A 20,977-nucleotide genomic window follows, 5' to 3' on the forward strand; every position below is an offset into this window, starting at 1 on the left:
GTTATCAGCTCAGCTCAGGGCGTTGTGCCCCTTCAATCAGAACTGAACCAACGTACCATTAAACTCCTGGGTGACACAAAGCTTCTGTTTCAGATAAGCTACAGCTCAGAGAAAACTGATGGGCAATATTGCATTGCTGGAGCAGTAGGGATGGGGCAGGGAAGAGAAGCTAAGCAGCCTCTCCCCACCAGGTAGCAAGGAAAACGACCTGCACTGGTACACAGTGTGCCTCTGAGGGCTCCCTGTCGTGCCCCTGTTATTAAGTTCAGTTCAGGAAACAAGAAGTAAATTTTCTGCTTTGTGTCAATTGTCACAGAGTGGCTTCTCCCAACCAGTAGAACTAGAAATACTATCAGTAAAAATACAAAATCATGATCCTGACTGACTGCTGCTATTGACATAGGATATTAGAGACCTTATCAGCATTGTGCTACCCAAGTGCTGATGCAACTATCTGCCTGATTATATTTTTTCTAAAGTAAAGGTGTGAATTTCCCATCCAATGAACTTGCATTTTGACTCTCTAAAAAAAACCCCAACGATATGAAAGTAATGAGCTATTTTAAATGGTGAATACCTCAAGTACAACAGGACACAAATGAACCTTTACCTGAGAATCATAAAACATTTTAAAAACAGTAATGGGTGAAATTCAACCTTGCAAAGGGGGACAGCACAGGTTGTACGTCACTTAAGTCCTATTTAAAGCCTCAAAACAGAATTTAGGTGAAATTCAGCTGGTGCATGACATTTGTGCTGACACTGTGCAGAGCTGAGTGCCACCTGTTAATGACTTAGCCCTCACAAGAAAACATTCCTTTGAGGATCATTGCTTTTATTACATTCATAGCTTTTGGGGGAAAAAAAAGACTGTTTTTTCACTGCCATTTCACATTATGAGGAGCCTGGTGGCACAGTCATCTTCTATGGCATGACAGCCTGTCCCCTCATCTGTGCTCCCCTCCTGTTACCTGGGTCAGCAGAAGTATCACCACTGAAGACCCTTTATCATGAAGCTGCAGGCTCAGTTAATTGATTGCATGAGCCAGCCAGTGCTCACTGATACATATTCTAGTGCTGGGTGTGCAGGGCAGTTACTCAGTGGAGATTTGCTGCTTCCCATTCCAACCACTGTTGCTCCTCTCTTCAAGAGGAATTCCCAGGGGAGTCAGGAGGAGCCCCCAAGGAGAAAAATTAAACCAAAGCAACCAGGACCAACAACAAAATCTCTGATAAACCAGAACAGAACAGGATGTAAGTGCTGCTCTCTAAAGCTTTCCATCTATCTCACCCTTTCAGAGCAAGCTTTGGAAATCACCAGCTTAGAGAACGAGGGTCTCTGCGACGTCCGAGCTTCCGACTGCACCAGGATCCGGGTGTTTGGCCTCGGCTTCAAAGAGTCACCCAACCTGCACTGTGAGGTCACCAGGTTAATTGTAAGTAACCTCCCATGGGTTCCTGAAATACTGATGACACAGGCAAACTTTGACATCTATGTCCTAAAGTCTTTTACCTTGAACCGTGCCGAGCACGGCTGTGTCTCACTGCCACAGAGGGGTGCAAATACCTTCCATACCCACTGCTGATAGATTTGCTATGAACAGGGGAGCTGAAGAGGCTCAGCCCTTCCAGGACTGATTCCTTGGAAATGCACAGCTATGTGTCTCTGCTAATTTTCTCTGTGGAGTTTTGTTTAACTCTTGTTTGGTTCAGCTGCACTGTAGTCCAATGAAGCCTAAAATCACGATATTACTTCTCATTTGGTGCATCTGGAATGGGTATGCTTGGTGGTTTTCCTGAACACATTTGAATGCTAAGTTTTGTGGTTAAATATAAGAGATACAGAGGCTCTTATTTGATTTTTTTGTAGTCACAGTTCGATACCAAGTCAGAAGTTTTAATGACTTAAACCCATATTTTCTGCTAAAACTGTAATTTTATTATAATAAACTACACATGGGCAATGCTAGAACTGAATTACTTGGTGTATCAGCATACTCAGATATGAAGGGTTTGATTCATCTCATAAATCCACCTCATAAAAGACGATCAGCTTGATTTCCATTCAGCGCTAACATGCAAATGAGGCACAGCACAGATTTGCCTACCATGCCCATGCCGGGCTCTGTAGGCTCTTAACAAGCAGTGATGTCTTGTGCAGCTGATCTAGATAAGAAGCAGACATCACCTTCAAGGAGTAAAAAGCTGGCTGCTGAGCTCCAGGGGCAAACACAAAGTTGTTTCACCATGTTGCCCTGTCTCATTCCACCTCCTCATTCCAACCACGGACAACAGCACTTCCTAAATCAACAGAGCACTTGCATGCACAGATGAGCATGGCTTGCTTTTTACTGTGGCTGTAGCAACAGCATCATTTCTTTTAAATAAACCATCTGGAAATGCCTTATATTATTAATTAGAAACATAAATGTATGTTGACAACTGGAATTTCTTTAGATGAGCCTTCAGTTTCTGCCCTCTCCTTCTGTTTTCCTCTAGCATCTCAATGGTGAATGGATATCAAGAGAACAAGAAACCACAAAAGCAGATTTTCTCAGCTCTGAGGCTGTTGACTGTCAGATTCCTCTCCTGAACATCACAGAGCCAGAGGCTGTGCACTTCGTGGCCGGTGATGAGCCCTTTGCAAGATGGCAAGTGAAAGTAGGAATTTCTCCTGTTTCTAAGAAATTATTTAGAAGGAGAAAATCAGTTGTCATGGTAAATTAAAATGCAAAGCACGATTTGCTTCCCTTCAGAAATGAAAATGCCTGTAGAAATACGTTAATGTCATCTAGGGGGAAAAAAAGGCACTACCTAAAACAATGTAAGTTAAAAACAGGTGTCTTTGTAGGCATTCCAAAAGTGCAAATTACAATGACTTCTCCAGGTAATCACCTGAGATTGATGCAGTTGAACTAATCAATTGTACATTGTTAGTATTTCATTTCTGGAAACTCCAGCTCAAAATCCTGATTTAGCAGCAAATATAAGACAGTTTTGACTCCCTAGCTGCAAGGCTGATACTTGCACAGTGCAGGAACAGAGCACTGGCTGGCTCCTGAACAGCAGGTGAGGGGTGGCATGGCCTGAGCAGAGACATCATGGTCATAGTTCTGGTCTCAAATAATTGCAGAAATAGGCATGTGCAGTACTCGGTCATGCTGGGTTCTCTGCTGTGGTTTCAGTCCCTTTTTTTCACAAAATAATACCTACTTTCTAAATATTTGCAGGAAATCAGTGCCTTACTGACCCTGCACCCATAACCCTTGGTCTGGCTCTCAGCCTGGATGGTAATTTTCTGCAGAATAGTTGGGTTTTTTTTCAAGACTGAGAGAACTTAAAGGCTCCATAGCTGAGAAAAATACATGACCGTGATAGAAAGACTGCAAATATGTTTTGAAAATTGCACTGTGTCAAAATGAAAAGCATAAACCAGTCACTTCACTGCAGTGTTACCCGTCCTGCACCCACAGCTGTCTGTACCCCAGAGTGGGGACTGTGCTGCCATGGGGCTTGGGGGAAACAGGAAGATGTTTGGCAGTGCATATTTTCTAACTGGTAATTTATTTTAAATAGATAAAGATTTGTGTTTTAAGATATTGGTGTAAGATCTCTGTGGGAGCAGAACTTGACTGTCAGCTGCTGGGGTGGACCTTGAACCTTCCTGCCGGGGAACAAGCCATCAGGGTGGGCAGGCCCCAAAGTTGGACCAGGAAGGCACTTCCTCTGCTTAGGGCTCCAAAATTTCTCCGAGGAGATACTGACCTCTGCCAACTGTGAGAGGAAATGCCACCTCATGATGGAAGGATCCCAGACAGAGACACCCTTGAGTGTCCTGGCCCAAGAGGACAGCTCACACTATTGCATGTGCAGAGAGCAATTTCTGCAGTGTGTCTAGGATAGTTTCCCTATCTCTCAGGTGTATGATGATACAGTTTGTTTCCAAGTGCTTCCTTTCAGCCCTGAGGGGGTCTGTACCATTTTTCTTAATTTTCTTCTCAAAACATAGGTAGAATGTCTCTTCCTTGCACTCAAGAACTCCTTTGCACCTGTAAGCCTTCTGCCCCTTCCCTCTCCTTCAAACCCTGCAGAAAAAACAGGTTCATGGCTCTGCAGCAAACAGACAATTAAATTGTCTCAGTCCAGCCTGACCTGCTCATGCAAGTCCTAGCTCTCCTGTGGATCTTCTTGCTGAATGAATTGGGAAGGCAGAGCTCAGCAGTTGGTCTCAAAGGCAGTTGGCCTTACACAGTGGCACAGAGAACTAAACAATGGGGCTTTTCCACATAAAAATATGATTTGAAACAAATGGCAAAAATGTGCAAAAATTTCTATTCCAGAAAATTCACAAGAAGACTTACTGCAATATTGATCTTCTAGGTTCTGTTAATAGATACTTTTTAAAAATGTAAGTAAAAATTTTTTTCAGAACCAAAAATCAAAACAATTCTTTCTGGAAATATCACTGTTCAATATTCTCAGAATCTCTCCCTCAAATTTCAGAGGAATCAGCAAAGTTTCACAGGAACTTTTTGTCACTACTAAAGTTGAGGGAAAGGGGGCTTGACAAGGTCTTCTCTTGTTTGTTTTATCTGCTTTTGTATTCATGGTTCAGATTTCGCTCATCCTTTCCATGACATGCTGCTGAATGTAGGTAAGAAATTACAAGTGTTTGGCAAAATTAGTTTAGACATCAAAATGCAAACTCCTACTTGGGCAGCAGATAACTTGGGCTGTCCACAAAGATGCCTGGGTGAAGAGGTGAAAGAGCTTGGCAGGCACTCATGAGGGGAGCAGGTCTCTTACTTCTCCTCAGCTGGTTATTGTTGCCTGTATTTGTCAACAGCAGAATAAAAATATCATTATTAAAAAGTCAGCGAGGCAGAAACTGAATTTGAATTCAGCAAGTTTTGCCAGCTTTAATTTTTCATTTACAAACATATGAAGGAATTAGAATTGTACATAGATTCTGAGAGATACAAACAGCTAAGATTGTTTCGTGATGAATGAGATACTTCAGGAAGAAGTGATGAATTTCCTGGTTGTCCTGACTGCTTATCCAGAAGTGGTTCTGTCTTTCCAGCTGACATGTATGTTCAAGCAATCAAGACACGACTCTAAGAGCACTTTTGGCTCTTAAGGGCCAACCAAATTTGAAGAGAGATTTGTTCAGCTTAGGTCTCATTGAAGAATTTGTTCCACATCACTAGGGTGACTAATAGAAAAGCAATTAAAATAGCTGGAAACCAGTCCAATTCTAAAAAGACCTCAAAATGGATACTTCCAATAGAATGTAGAAAAAAATACAGATTAAAAAAAAAAATCAAATTGGCAAGTTACATTTCATTCAGGATGCTCACTGCAGACAGAACAATTAGTGCAATTTTATAGCTGTTTATCTTTTTCTGTGTACCCATTTCATCACCCATTATTGGTGCCTTGGTATTAAGACAACATTGGATGCTCTGGTAAAAGAATGAAATTAAATGTAAATTGCATTAGGAATAATATATTCCTAATGGAAATCTTGCTGCCAGTAATCACTGTCTTTCAGTGGAGATCTTGAGGGGAGTTAACCATTTAATTTTTTTCTCCTCTCAAATTGCTGCACAATTTCCTTTCTTCTTTTAAAACAGGTTTTACCTTTAGTATAACACATAATAGCTAATATCTTGACTGAGTAGGATGATTATTTTTCTCTTAAAGCTACATCAATGAGTTTTACTTCAATTTAAATAACTCCAGAGAAGTTTTCTCTCTTTCACAATTTCAAATTGTGAGTACCAGTGAATACTGCCTGCTTACCTCCTTGTGTTGCTTTCTGCAGAAACACTCTCTCACCTCTCCATGCATTTTGAGCTACAAACCATCACATGTGACACTGTGGGAGTATCTACTGTATTCTGTTCCACGAACTTACGTTAATTGATGCTTTTTATGGAACTTATTAGAGTAATTCTTCTTCTGTGCACTTCCAGTTAGCTTTGTTCAATTCAACATACACTCTTCCTGTGAACTGAAATCATTTAGTAGTTGATCAAAAAAATTTATAGTCTTGACCTTGTAAAAGTCTTTGTTAAAGGGACTGAGGATGCTCCAGCTTCAGAGTCAGAGGAGAGATGGGGGGAGGGGGGAGGTGGGGTTTTTTTTAATGGCAAGAGGACAGAAGGGGCATCTGAGCAATCCAATGCAAAGGCCTTCTTAGAGCTGCAAAACAGCAGCTTTGCTTTGACTGTGAGAAGCCAAAGCCTAAAAAGTATCTGAGAGAAAGTGCTCTGTTTTCCTTCTAGTGTTCATCAATGCTTAAAGCATGGCTTTCAGCAGTGTTTTGGGGTGCTCTTTAATGCTGATGGGTCTGGAGAGGCCTCACAAAGCATTCTCAAAAGTGAACCCTTTCCACACTTGTCTGGTATCTTTTCATTCTTATTGTGGAAAAATTAAAATATAAACCCTCTTCACCCTTTCTTATTGTGTGACCATTCAAATATGAAAATGCCATGTGAACTAAAGGCTTTCTAAATTACCAGCATGTATAGGAAACTGAGCTGGCATATAAGATGACTCTTCTTCTAGTGCACCTGCCTATGGAAAAGGAACTGTTGCTGTCTGGTATTATCCATTCTAGCACTCGTTTTTTAAGGTTCCCTTAAAATCACCTAAATAATATCCATTCTTTTTTTTTCTTTAACCCCAAAGGGTTTACTTACTGATTTACCATTAGTAAGAAAGTGGTCCTGAATCTCAGCCAAAAATCTTAATTTCATGTGACAACTCCTTGAAAGACACCCTTGTAGTACTTGAATACCCATGCAGTTTGCATAAGGGGGGCGGGGCACCCTCAGAAAAAAATCTAACAGCAATCAGAAAAGTTGAATGCCAGATGAGCCAAAGGATCATTTGGTTATTAATGAATAGTTTCCAGTTTGGAGCATTAAGCAATTTGTTAGCTTGCAGTAGAGCCACTCACAAGTGGTTTAATTTATCTCGCTGGCAAGCATCCAGTTCAAGGGTGCAGTGGCATATGCTCCAAAATGAGCAGACAGTCTCCATATGGAACATTATTACTTATAAGGATGATTTTTGTATCATTTAGATCACTAACGATGGCTTCCAGTACAGCAATTCCAGAGTGCTGACCCTGTACGACGCTGTCTGCCAGGCCTGCCAATTCCATCCAACCGGACTTTGTAAATTGAAGGTAATTTAAAGAGCGTAAAGGTTTAATATGGATTGTTCATCTCTTCCTTAGCCCTCTCCCTCCCTTTGACATACTGTGTATAATAACTGCTTTAGAAGAGGAAAATCTATTTCAGAGGTCAGCTGCACAGCCTAACACATTGCTGTATTTCACAATCTCCTGTCTGTGATTTTTTTCATAGTTACGTGGGGTGTGAGTACTCGATAGAGCACGCTTTATGGTGGACCTTTCTCAAACAAACACTTCCAGAAAGATCATGGTCGACAATATTTCTACTTTGCAGCTGCTAATGGAAGTGAGACTGAGGAGTCTCCCCTGAAAGGCAGCTTAACTCCGTTCTTGAAGTGTCTCTGCTAGTGAGCAATCACAACCCCCCTCAGCCTCTTTGGCCAGGGCCCTGTAACAGTAAGGTGTATAATTTCTATATGCATTTTCTGCCTTAGCAAGAGGTTTATTAAGATGCATGTTTTACAGTTTTTGTCATGTGAAAACACTCTTGAGAGAACGCAAAACATTCTTGCTCACATTAAACACTGCTAAGTACAAGCATATAGTATTTGCTTGGTTTCAAAACGAAAAGCAAAAGTCCAGTGCTATGTTTGAAACTGCCAACCTGCTCAGAATTGCCTGGAGAAAACTACAACCCCCTGTATTCCTGTGGACTTACTAGTGTAGCATCCTCCCATCCTTTAAAAAATGAGCTTCCCAGCTCTCGTTTTCCAGAGGATTTCGTTAGACAACTTTACTGGTTTTCAATGGGGCTTTAAGACAAACTTTTGGAGGGTTTGGGGATATTTGAATGTGCTGATCCTGCTTTCCTACCCTGAGGCAAATATGAATGAATAGAAAACCACCAGTCTGCATTTTTGTAAAATGAAGATTAATCAGGTATATCTTAACTCGCTTGCCTCACTGTTTTCATTAACACTAGTGGGAAAATACAGTTTTCAAACTTGCACTGACTGCAAGAACATACCAGTTATCAAAATAAACTGAAAGTTCCCTTTTTTTCAAATGAATCAGTCAATAGAAATTACTCTGTAGCCCCAAATGAGGTAAAACCACTTAAATTTCAGATTAAAATAATTGTGTCAGAACCATTTCAATTAAAGCTAGGATGGTGGAGGTTTTGTTGTTGTTGTTTGTTTATTTGTTTGTCTGTTTTTGTCCAAGGCTTTCCTTACTCTTACATTTTGGAGCTCAGGGGTATACGTTTCCTCAATCTGCTGATGTTCTGTAGGGTTTGTAATAATTTATTTCCAAAGATGCTTCAAGGGACTATTTGAACTAGGCTTCTGATTGCATCAGCCCACATTCTAATTACCCCTCTTAGAACATTACGTTGTAATACCTAAATTGCTTTTAGAAAAGGTGTTTGAATTAGTGGGCATTTTATATAGGCCCATTTCACATTCTGTGTTCCCCTTTTATGGAGTCCATTCTATACCACACCATCACACCAGAAAAAGCATCTTTTGCATCCAAACATCAAGCCTTTGAAAGCAATAATGTAATAAAATCTAATTAACATCCAGATTGTAATGCAGAAGGTCTGTCACGTTCTATCATGTCCGGGCAATTTTGAGAGTCCTTTTTGTTTGCCTACCTTACCCATTACTCTTAAGGTGGTATTATTTTAGACTAGTACATTTTGCAAAAGAAAGTTTGAGAAACTAATAAAGCAGTAGATAAAAACCACAAGATCAGCAACAGGACACAAACCAATCTCAGCAAAGTGCTATGTATTCAAAGGAGAAAACTGGAAAAAATGTAGTTTGACCCCAATACCTTCTCCCTCCTGCTGTCCTGCCATAGCAGTGACATCCCCTTTGTTTCCAACAGAGCCCCAAGTGTTCCTGGCAGTTTGCAATGTCAGATAAAGTCCCATCTCCAGGTGTGCCCCAACACAGGCTACAAGCAAAAAGTGTAACTCTGTCATACGACCTTCCCGTGGAGTAGATGTTTAATTACATTCATTAATTATGTCCCTGTATTTGATCCTCAGGCAAACCAAGTGTCTTCAGTTCATGAAAAAGCCAGAGGGCCTTCCTGGCCTTGGTGACCACCCTAATTAGGAGAGGAGCAGGTCGGTTCCAAGGCTGCTGTGCCTGCAGTGCACTTAATGAACTTCTGCTGGGACGTTCTACCCTACTTAGGCACCATCAATACGTTCAGCTGCTGTTTACAACTAGCTCACAGAAGCCTAAAATCTAATGCAGTTCTTTATCCTGCTTTTATATCATTGCTTTTTCATAGTTTTATGCATAACTTCCAGACATAGTGAAGTTACCAGAACAGAATTCCAAAATTTCAAACTGCTTTTTTCCAGTCTCCGTTTTTGTTAATCTCATGGAGCTCACTTTTGAGTGTCACCTAACAATCATCGTATTAGTAGTCACAGCTGGGAATAATCATCACATAGACTATGTAAGTGTGGAAGTGGAAACAAAGAATCTAATTTTGTTGCAAGTGACATCACATGTTGCCTGAGCTAAAACATTCCAGAAAGCTTACGTGTCTTGTTTTCTCCTTGTTGGGAGGAGGTATCTGGCATTTAAATTGCTACTATTTTATTGTTTCAATAGACAGGTGAGTTTCTGCTTATTTACAGACATTATTAACTGCTAATTTCTTATCTTCCCTATTTCTTTTTTCCTCATCTCCACCTCCCACCCATTTATATTTCCTTTTTTTGGCAGGAAAATACCTGTAATATAGATGGACTTTGCTATGGTGAAGGAGAGTCAAGCCCCACCAGTCCTTGTCTTCTCTGTGATCCTGACATTTCTAAGTTCACCTGGTCTATTAATGAAAGTAAGACAATTTCCCCCAACATTTAGAAGCACTTAGCTGGGAATTTATGACTTGCTCTGTGAAACAGATGGTTCCTTCATTTGGCTAACACAAATCTATCCTGCAGAATCACGTGTGTGGACTGTTTGCAGTGGGAATAATTGGGTGCATCAGAAATGCTGCCTGAGGAGAAGCAGACAGTACTCCCCTGTGTGCACTGTGCATCTGGGCACGTCTCTTGTTCTGGCTGAAACCTGACAAATCTCAAATTAATAACACCAAAATAACACCTGAAAATGAAATCGTGAATATGCCAGTGCCCCATGCAGTGCCCCAGTCTGGTGATGGACCCTAAATAGATCTGTCATTATCTCACAGGTACAAATCTCTAAGGGAACGATTTGGGGAAAACACTGCTTTTAAACACTAACATATATTTTTGGTATCTGGAAGAACTGTTTTCTTTCCCTGAGCCAAACCCCATGAAATGCCCCGCAAAAGACCTTGTCTTGGCAGGGAGTCTAAGTGTTAGGGATCAGCCACTCATTATCTTCACTGCCACAGAACCTCAAGGCTTATTCTGCAGCCCAGTCATGGCAGGGCTTATGGAGAAGGCTGCTTTCTGGAGCACCTCCTGAATGCTGAGGATTTCATAGCTCTTTCATGGCTACACCCCCAGTATAAACAACAGCCATCACTTACCACATACTTTACAGATGATCTGTGTTTTTAGCAGCCTTATCCTCACAGCTCATCTCTCTACTTAGCACAAGCACATTTGCATCTGGTCAATATAAAGATTTTATTACTGCTTTTATGTAGATTCATATGTTGGTTCTAGAAAGAGCTTCTCTGCACTTTTCGGGTCTGTAAATATAAGCAGATTACAGAGGGGTATGTGAGTGACAGGATCAGTTTGCTTTGTTTGCAGCTTTATACTCCTTTAGAGTGACGAGGTGAGCAGGACCCTTCTGGCAGGAGAGGAATATTGCTTTTGTCCTTGGGGAACAGCTGGGGATGCTCAGGGATGGAGGGTCTCAGAGTGTAAGGGCTGGCAGCAGGAACAGCAAGAGCTGTAACACAGCAGCTGGAGTCCATAGCTCCAGTGGAGATGCTGCCAAGGAGAGAAATGAGCAGACATGTTCTTCTCAGAGGTGGCAGAAATGCCTTCGAGAAGGTCCAGAAAGGATCCAACAGTTTCCAGCAACACGAGAAGTCATAAATTGCCTTAAATTGATTTTGGAAGCAAGAACTCAGTAGGAAGGGAGAGAGTTGCTAGTGAGTCCTTTCAATTCCCGTTCAAGGCTAACCACACTGAATATTCTCTATCTAAAAACATACACCTCTAGTTTATGTCCTAAAAAATCCAGCTTTTGGAATTCAAAATTCCTTGTCGGAAAAAAGTATCAGCAGATCCATCCCAAGTAATGGCCAACTAAAAATCCCATTGGATGCTACTTGCACAAGTAGTTAAGCTGCCTACAGGAAAGCTAGACCTGGAGAAAACCTTGTACATCTGAAAATCTGTTTCCCCCAAGGATATAATTTAGTCTAATGAGAGATATTATCTGTGAGTCACAAACCTTGCCTCCTTTTTCTCCTTCCATTGTATTGTCCACAGCAGTAGCACCTCTAGGGATGAGCTGATCCTGATTGTTATGTAGATAGACTCATTACTAGGACTGAGACAGTTCAATTTTAAAATTCAGAAAATGGCTTAAAAGGTAAAGAACTTCATTTGTTTTGGAATTTACAAAGCTAGAAGTGATTTGGGAAATCTGAAACAGATCATGGTTCACTTTTCACCAATATAAAAAATTCAAAACTATTGGAAAGAAAGGGTTTGTCAGGCTTGTTTTCAAAATTATGAATACCTTTTAAAAATTCTGCAGCAACTGGGAGTGTGTGTATATGTATTTTTTTCACTGGATGGCAAGGAGATCTCTGTGGAATTAGAAACACACTTATTCACAGGCTACTTTCAGAACATCTGATTTTATGTTATTTTGTGCCTGCAGCTTCTTGTTACCCTCCATCCCATTAACACCTTTGTGTTTATCTGTAAATGGATACCCAGCATCAATATTTCATTGATTCCTTTCGGCACAACTTTTATGGGCTCCAGATTTTAAGTGTTTGGGAAATAAAAGGTAAATTAATAGATGGAAGCTTTCAACAGTTATGCCAGGATAATCTGCTGGACAAGCAGTTTAGAAAGCTCTGATGGTACAGCAGCAATAAGTGGAGAGACACATCTAAATAATTGCATAAATTGAGATAAGCTATGGAAAGCAAAGCTTGATAGAAATAGATGCACCATTAAAAAAAAAACCCTGCTGATGACTTCTCACAAGCATAATACTAGGACACGTGCAGCCCTTAGGAGAACACACACACAGTTCATAGTTTTAAAGTGTGACTTGAAATTAGTCCTCAGTATTAGAAATGTTCTTTAAGTTAAACATGACTGGTCAAATTACGTTGTGAAAAGATTCCTTTAAATATCGACGCATGTCAATTTGTACTGGTGGTTAAAGAGGAGAGATGGCTTGAGACTGAGGCTCAGGACGTGGAGATGAAATTCCCAGCCCTGCACAAAGCTGCTGTCACCTCAGGGTACTCATGTGATCTTATTTTCTTTTTGTTTCTAATTATAAAATGTAATACTTTTCTCTACCTTGTCCTCCTTACCTATTTATATTGTAAGTATCTTCAGATACCATTTGTCTTCTACTGTAAAATAGCCTTGTGCAATTAGCTTTTTTCTTCAATAAGGAATAGTGAATTTAAACAACAAAATAACACTGCCACTGACATGTTATGCATTCACTGGGGATAGTGAGTGTCAGCATCACTGAGGTACCACTGCCAGGACTGGGAAGACTTTTATTTCTGATGAAATGCCCAACTGAATTCAATCAAACTACTCAGACTTAATTGCTACTCATGTGTAAAGGCAGGAGAGTCTACTGAACAGAACAGTTACATGATGTTTTTTTTCCCTCTGAGTTGCCCACTCAATTAATTTGTCATTCATCATTTCGAGATTTTGTTTACTTATCTTTAAATGCATGGATGGATGGATGGATAGGCAGACAGATAGATAGAATAAATATATATATGCAAGTATTAGAAATACAATAAATGAAAGTTTTAGTAAGGATTTGGGGACTAATGGGAGGTTATTGAATTCATGTCTGATCTGCCCCATGTATCAGATAACACATCAAAAGTAAGCAGAGCTCAGTATGGGAGTAAAGTTGGTCATGGGGGCATGAAAAAGTAGGAGTAGGCTAAGCCATTAGCTGCCTGTGACATCTAAATTGCTTCCTCTGTCAGTCTCAAGGTATGTTCTGTAACTTGTTCTTTGGGAGAACTCCTACAAAGCCCCACGTGGTGAATCTTTACATGGGAGAAACTGGAATTTATGTAATCATGTTTTCATTTTTGCTGTTTAGACAACCTGCCTCCTGTGTTCCAGGCCCCCTCCAGGCAGCTGCTGACATTTATTGGTGAGAATTTTGTTTACCAGTTAATAGCAGTGGATCCAGAAGGGTCAGCTGTGCTATTCATCTTAGAGGCTGGGCCACAGGATGCCAGGCTTTCTCCTGCTGGCCTTCTTATCTGGAAAGTTGATTCAGAAGAAATGCAAACCTTTGAATTCACTGTGTCAGATGAATGCAATGCACAGAGCAGATACTCTATTGAGGTAAGGAAATGAACACTTTGAAGGAAAAACAAAACAAACCTGTTTATCATGTCATTGCCTTGGTGCTATTGTCATTATAGCTAATAATTTGTTACTGTCCTGAAAACTAAGACTTCAGCTATTTCCTCATAAGTGTATATTATCCAGCACAGCAATAATGATCAATTCATGGAATAAACATCTCTGAGAACATAGAAAATATATATACAAGGAACATGAGAAAGTGCTATTGATTGCTGTTTGAAAGAACACTCTTGCAGAGCCTTTTAATGGTTCATTAATCTGCTTTAAAATTCACAATCTGCATTTCGATTGCAGGAAAAAAAGCATAGAACATAAAAGACCAAGTTTTAGCTGTAAAAGGGAGATTATAACTCATTCTCAATGATATTTTTAGAGGGTGTCTTGCTCTTCTGTCATTACTCCACACTTTAACTTTCTTGGCAGAGCTTATGCATTGCTTTGTCTTTATTGTATAGCCTAACATTAATCCTGAGATAGGATGAGCTAATAAAGTGGGATGCAGACTCTTGACATAAGAACAGTTGTTTGAAAAGAATATTTTTATTCCCAAAGATTCCTATTTTTACTCATCCAAGCTACTACAATCAAAAAAACCAATCTGCTGAACTCAGGCAGCAAAGGAGAAACTGGAATCTCAATATAGTTTTAATGGGATAATTTCAAACTAGACCTATGTTTAACAAGGTGAGATAACACAGAGGTTTGAATCTGTTGAAATGCTGTTCCCATGCATATGTAAAATAATACTACAGACCTCTCTCCTGAAGAGAGAGACCAGCTAAGGAATTCCATAATCATGTTTCTGCCTGAGAGCCATTTGTAATGTGAAGCAGTAAGAAGGGCAGGCAGGCAAAGCGACAAGATATTTCATTTCTTCTTTGAAGAATAAGGAACAAATTTTGCCCTCAGATAGTGTGTAAAAACCACTGTTACAGCAAATAGAATTTTTTTTCTTTATAAGAAGTTAGAATGTGCCCCTACATGATGAAAAAAAAAAAATAATCCCTTTAAAGTCAAGCTTTCAGTCCAGTAAGTAGGTATGCCGAGTGTAATATCATCTATCTAGACCAAAGAAATTGGCTAGAATTAAGTTTTCTTAATAACAGGTAAAATGTTTGCACTGAAATCTGTCTCTTCCTATCGGGTAACAATAGACCTCTCAGCTGTGATTATCTGGAGGAATCTTACCACAGCTCCCTCTTGCCTTCCCCAGGTTGGAGTGAAGCCCTGCAGCTGCCTCAATGGTGGGACATGTGTTACCAATATTAAATTCCCTCCAGGCCTTGGTGAATACCTGTGCTTATGTCCACACGGATTTGATGGAGACTTTTGCCAGGAAGATGCTAACGACTGCAAATCCAGCCCCTGTGGCAGTGGAACATGCGTGGAGAGTGTGGATGGCTACTTTTGTAAATGTCCTCCTGGTCTGGGAGGTAACACCTCACTGTTTCCATCTCTGATTTAACTGGAAATACATTGTGCCACGGGATTTTTTGAGTGCAGCACAAGCATCTGTCAAACGGACTACATAAGCCTCCTCTTCTGCTCCCATGACTTAGCCTTAGATAGATAGATAGAAAATGGGCAAAATTTAATTATCTAATATCTCATTATCCATGCTCAGTGAAGGAAAAATTACCTAAAACACTGTGCTCCTGAAGTGCCCATGCAAGGAGGCTGTGAACCTCCTTCATCTCAGTTTCCACCTGCTTCTTCCCCATGAATTTTTCCATCCATGAGATGAGCTAGGAGAAGACTTAGTGGAATAGAGGAAAGGCAAAGATCCAGGACCTTTTTGCACTCCACAGGATTTTACTAAATTAAGCCAACTGGGAATGAATGATTTTTCTAGGTCTAAGAAGGAAACGTAGATATGGAAACATGCCAAAATAAATTGTCCTTTAGTCCCACTCGAAGCTTCATTAAATTTAAGCATTAGAAAACCACAAATCCATTTGGTTGTCAGACACGCTGATGGAACAAATCTAACCTTTTAAATTGTTCAGGTCTGGCCACAGTGTGATTTTAAGAGATGCAGAGAAGAGGATGATCACTGGACCAAAAAATGTTCTTTTAGAAAAGCAGAATGACAAGTATGAAGAAGAAGAGCTGGAGAATTAAATGCAGTGAGGCCGAAGAGGTGGATGCAAGACGTACAATGCAAACAGGAAAACCTGAAATGTGTGGGGAAAGAGAGCATCTAATGCATAACATAGATGAGGGGATAACATGCTGGTATCTATACTGCAAGTTAAAGTCAGCTTCACTGCATTCAGGACATCTGTGAATGATTCACACATGTGAAAAGCACTTGTGACAGCACCTAGACAACTCCCTTGTGCTCTGCAGACTGGACCCAGCAGAGCCACCAGCCATTAGACTCTGCTGCACTAAGCTGTAGGAGTTGGGCTGAGCTGATATATAAAAATCCCCAAACCAAACATATGCAGAATGTCTTGAATCACATGGAAATACTGTTTGGGTGAGAACAGGGGAATTTGGGAACCTTTTGTCTGTATTTGGTTAAACACTGGGAAATATACAACGAGAACAATTCTTCATTGTCTGTGAGGAGGTGGATTAAATTAATAAAAAGCCATATAATTCTATGAGTTAATTACTTCTGTGAATTGGCTCCTGCTGTTTGATCTTGTCCACCAGTTTCACACTGTTGCCCTTCTCACTTTATGCTGTACTGCACATAAATGGAGTGAAACCAAGTTCTATTATTCCAAATAAAATAGTCTGCCATAATTGCAACACATTGTTTATAAATTCACATAGAACACATTCTGAAATGTGGCTCTTACTCTTACATAAAGAGCAAGGAGTGAAATACCCAATACTTAAAAATAACATGCTTTAAAACAACATATAGCTGAGTTTGGAGTTAAGGGCACAGGACACCTTGATTGCCAGAGAAATGCTGGGTTTTACTGAACCCTTATTTCTTGCCAGGTTAAATAAATGTCCATTGTTTTTGCTGTACTTTCCTTGCCAAAAATGCTAAAACACAAGCAACAACTGAAAACAAGATATGATCGAGTGAAATAGGAATATATCTCAAAGTTTTAATAGCAGGTGAAAAATTATAAGCAAGTGGAGCTGAAAGCCAGCTGGGAAGTAGGTGATTTTACTTCAGGGCAAGTTCTGTGACAACAATAAATGCTCATCAATGATGCTGTGTTTATGTCTCAATTCCCCAGAAAACCATCAATAATCAAATGAGAAGGCAATGCTATAGTGCTCAAGTGACAGCACCACTTCACCATCAAATCTTTACAAATGATAATGAACAGGTAGTAGAAATGAGAAGTTAACTCTTTTGAGAGCTTCTCAAACACCACTGCAGGAGAAGCAGCAGCCCAAGGAACACAGTGTGTTGCTAAGTGGTAGCAGTTCCTGTGCATTGGTGTATCTCAGGCAATAGAAGGGTATAGTGCAGGAACGGGAGCAAGGAAGGTAGAGAAGCCATGGGAAAATCTGAGAGAAGGATGACTCTAGAATTATTGCTGCTTTAAATTTCTTCAGAGACTTACACATTTCTATCTCATCAAGTGTTCAAGGCTCATTCATTTTTCTTCAACATCGTTAACAACATCACGAGAATTCCTGTTGTTTCGTCTTTTGGCCACTGAAAGCAAGAACATCACCTGCCTGAGAACAGAACTCAACCTTGAAAACTGTATCTCAGTCACAAACCGTTCTTTCTTTACACATGTAACATTCAGTATGAAACTGGGGCCAGGGGGAAGATGGAATGATAATTTCATTTTACATTGAAAAAAAAAAACAAACACCAAGATTTGTTCATGATGTGTTATAACCACAGAGTCCCTAAAAGATTGTGTGTTCCTTTAGAGTCAGCTTAATGTGAACACAGTCCAGGAGTCTTTCTCTGCATCTGTAGGTGGTCAACTACACTTGAAGCATAAAAGGACTTTATCTTCTCAGCCAATTTCCCATGCAGGGATGGAGAAATCAAGCTGACACAGAAACAGATGTTTCAACATTGCAACCTGAAGACCTTTTATTCCTATTATTTTTATTTGTGCTGTAGCAGTGCCAAGAGAACTGAGAGTCCCTCGTGTTGCGGTGCACTGGAGGTCACGCAAACAGAATAATTGACACTTCCTATTGCAGACAGTTTTCTGTCCGTTTCTGCTGCTTCTTTAGCAACCTTTAGCCAAGATTCAGACTTTGCAAACATTTGTCCTCAGATTCAGGCGGGTTCTCATTATGCCTAAATTGATCAGATACTGTTTAACATAAAATCCAAGTGAAATGAAGTGCTTGCGTAGTTCTACCTTTACGTTACAAGTGTCAGCAAAGTGACTGAATTTTAAAATATAGCTTGATGCTTTTATTATCCTTTGGTATCCTTTTTCCTTTGCTCTTTGTAATTCTCTTATTTCTGAGATTTTAAAGCCAGCCTTTTGCAGCAAAACCAGAGAATTTAGGAGGGAGGAGAGGAGACTGGTGAAGAGAGTTACTGTCATTACTGAAACTGGAAACTTCATTCCTACTTTCATTGTCTGTGGTATCATGTTTAGTGTTCATATGATACTCAGAGAAAGAAAATAACTACTAATCTAATCAGAGGGTAACTCAATCTTTTCCAGAATGTGATGTCTAATAATTTCCCACTATGTCATTAGAAATCAGTATCAGAGTAAAGCAGCCTGATGCTATGAATGTGCTAATTAAATTAGAAAACAAAAATAGTAATCCAAAATGTAGTGGGGGAGGAAGAAAAGTAAGTTAAGCCCTGCAACACTATGTGATGTCCAAGTTACATGAGAGAAGCAAGAAACATGCAGAACCAGAACAACTTAGCTTGAGATGGGGATGTGGCTTTTGTGCTATTGTTCTTTTTTCTTCTTCTTTTTCTTTGTCCCCACAAGACAAAGCAGGCATGAGAAGGTGACGTCAGTAACTTTTTACAGGTAGCTCAATCAAGAGAGACTTCCATTTTGAGTTTTTTATATGGAGATGCTATTTTAACTTGAAAGGAATAGTGGAAGCTATCTGAAATGCTGAAGCAATGAGAGATTATGTTGTAGATGATGAATAATGTTCTGGTTTTATCATCCTGTGATTCATTCCACTCTGACAAATTTCTTTTTTGAAAGAGGAAATATTATTTTATCCTTAAATCTTCTTTCATGTTAAAGCTGATATGGACCAAACTTTTCTATACCTTGTGGTATGCCTGAAGCAGGCACCTGGACTCTGGAGAAGGTGCCCCAGTCTTCTTGGGTCTTCCTACAAGGGACAAAGAACATGCCTTACAGAAGTGATATGGCCTAGTTTACAACCTCTTCTCAGGGCTGCATATTCTGGTAACCAGCAATAGCCAAGCAAGTTTTCTCAAGAGCACAGAGCCAGCAGCACACCTACCTAAAGCCTGAGGGAGTTTTTAATGACATTATATGTGATTACTCTGGATCATTTGCTCTTCAGCTAGTAATTTTAACTTTTGGGTCACCTTCTCCTATAGGTACCTGTTAAATCATCCAGAGCTGTGAATTTGAATATCAGCTGCTTCAAGGGATTTTAACAATCCTATTTCCAAAATCAGCGATAGCCAAGACACATTGTTTTGGGTTCAAATGCTATAGCAGCTTATCTTCTCTACACCAGCACTGTGGCTCAGAGACATTTTCGGAGTGTTTGTTCAATTTTTAATTTTAAATAGAAAAAATTGTTCTTTAAAAAAATCTGATCATTTTGTAAGGTTTACCTTCAGCCAGACTCTATCAGGCTGGTTCAAAATAAGCTATTTGTTGTGTGAGATTCACATAGAAATGAAAAGCACAATAGGTCAGTACACAGCTTTTCATATCCTAAAGCCAAAATGGTGACATTCATTGGTTTCTTCAGTACACGACAAAGATCTTATATAAACAAGGCAACAAAAGAAGCAACAAAGATATGAAATGCAGGGGAAATAATTCATTTAACATGCACAGTTTTCTATGAGCAGCAGACTCAAGTTCAGCACTTCTGATACCAGTAACAACAGTAATCAGCAGTGTGATAAGAGCAGGTTTAAGTGAGACAGTGGGGAATAACTTGAGCGACGTACCCTGTAATGAGTTTACAGCTGAGAAGTAAGACTGAAGTCTGCATCAACATTTGAGATGAGGAATAAACAGGGACTTTTTCTTGATTATTAACCTCCCCTTTGTTTTGCCACAGGGCTTACTTGTCAGGAAGACAGGAATGAATGTGTAGAGAGTCTTTGTTTTCCCGGAGTGTCTTGTATGAATACCTTTGGATCGTATGCATGTGGAATTTGTCCCAGTGGGATGGAGGGAGATGGTAAAACTTGTAAACGTAAGTGATTTGCATGATTTATTTTAATAGATGGGGAAAAAAATGGGTTCAGTTCTACTACTGTTGTCCTTAACTAAGTACTTTGCCACCCGCTTCAAGTATGGACCTTTAAATAGACAAAGCAGAATATTGTCATGTTATATTAATATGGATAATTGCAAATTGGTCCCTGTTTGCTATTTTTCATTGCAGTTTAGTTTCATTTTTATTAGAATGAACACCATAGCATACAAAAAAAAGTATTTTCCAGATGCCAGCTAGATAATTTGCCAAGGACCTTCCCCTTATTCTCCACTATTTCACTTCTAACTACACTATCCACTAACAAGTACTTGGGGAGTACTCCCAGGATTACTCTTCCTTTGGGCAAATGCTGTGTAAGCATGTAGGGGAAGAGGAAGAAGGTCCATGTGCAAATCCTTCACCTCCTTTCACCTCTGTTTCCAAGGTGTGGTTTCATTAGAGGATGCAGTCCACAGCTGCTGACCATGCTTGGTGTAAAATCATGCCACAGGCCCCAGCTAGTGAACAAAAAAGCTAAGAACAATTTAATACTCGCTCAGTATTTGCTTTTTGGGGCAACAGATTCTTTAGTAGGAAGACTACAGTGACTTTGTACTCTGCTGAGACCTTCCCAATGCACAGGATGCCATCTACTCACATGCTGCTCATTTCATATACCCACAAATCACCTCTAAAAGTAACAGAAGAGAACTCAACACTTGAAGTGTTTCGTGTTTGTTTGTTTGTTGGTGTTTCCAAAGAAGGAGATGATACAGATTACAGATATTAACTGTATATTAACATATTACAGATATTGAGTTACTACATCAGTAGATGAGGAAAAGCAGTGAATGTCATCTCTGTGGACTTCTGCAAGTCCTTTGACATAGTCCCCTACAACATCCTGTTCT

General features: G+C 39.9%; 1 protein-coding gene across 1 annotated transcript in view; it reads left to right on the top strand.

Moving 5' to 3' along the window:
- Positions 1-20,977, top strand: part of LOC127386305 (von Willebrand factor D and EGF domain-containing protein-like) — a 172,491-nt gene that overhangs the window by 95,875 nt on the left and 55,639 nt on the right. Inside the window, exons 12-18 of the mRNA XM_051623141.1 lie at positions 1,300-1,436; positions 2,500-2,661; positions 7,094-7,198; positions 9,898-10,012; positions 13,450-13,700; positions 14,938-15,157; positions 19,926-20,063. Coding sequence (XP_051479101.1) covers positions 1,300-1,436; positions 2,500-2,661; positions 7,094-7,198; positions 9,898-10,012; positions 13,450-13,700; positions 14,938-15,157; positions 19,926-20,063 — 1,128 coding nt within the window. The remainder of the gene's footprint in view (positions 1-1,299; positions 1,437-2,499; positions 2,662-7,093; positions 7,199-9,897; positions 10,013-13,449; positions 13,701-14,937; positions 15,158-19,925; positions 20,064-20,977) is intronic.

The sequence above is a fragment of the Apus apus genome, chromosome 6 (genome assembly GCF_020740795.1).
Source record: "Apus apus isolate bApuApu2 chromosome 6, bApuApu2.pri.cur, whole genome shotgun sequence".
Classification (NCBI taxonomy): Eukaryota; Metazoa; Chordata; class Aves; order Apodiformes; family Apodidae; genus Apus; species Apus apus.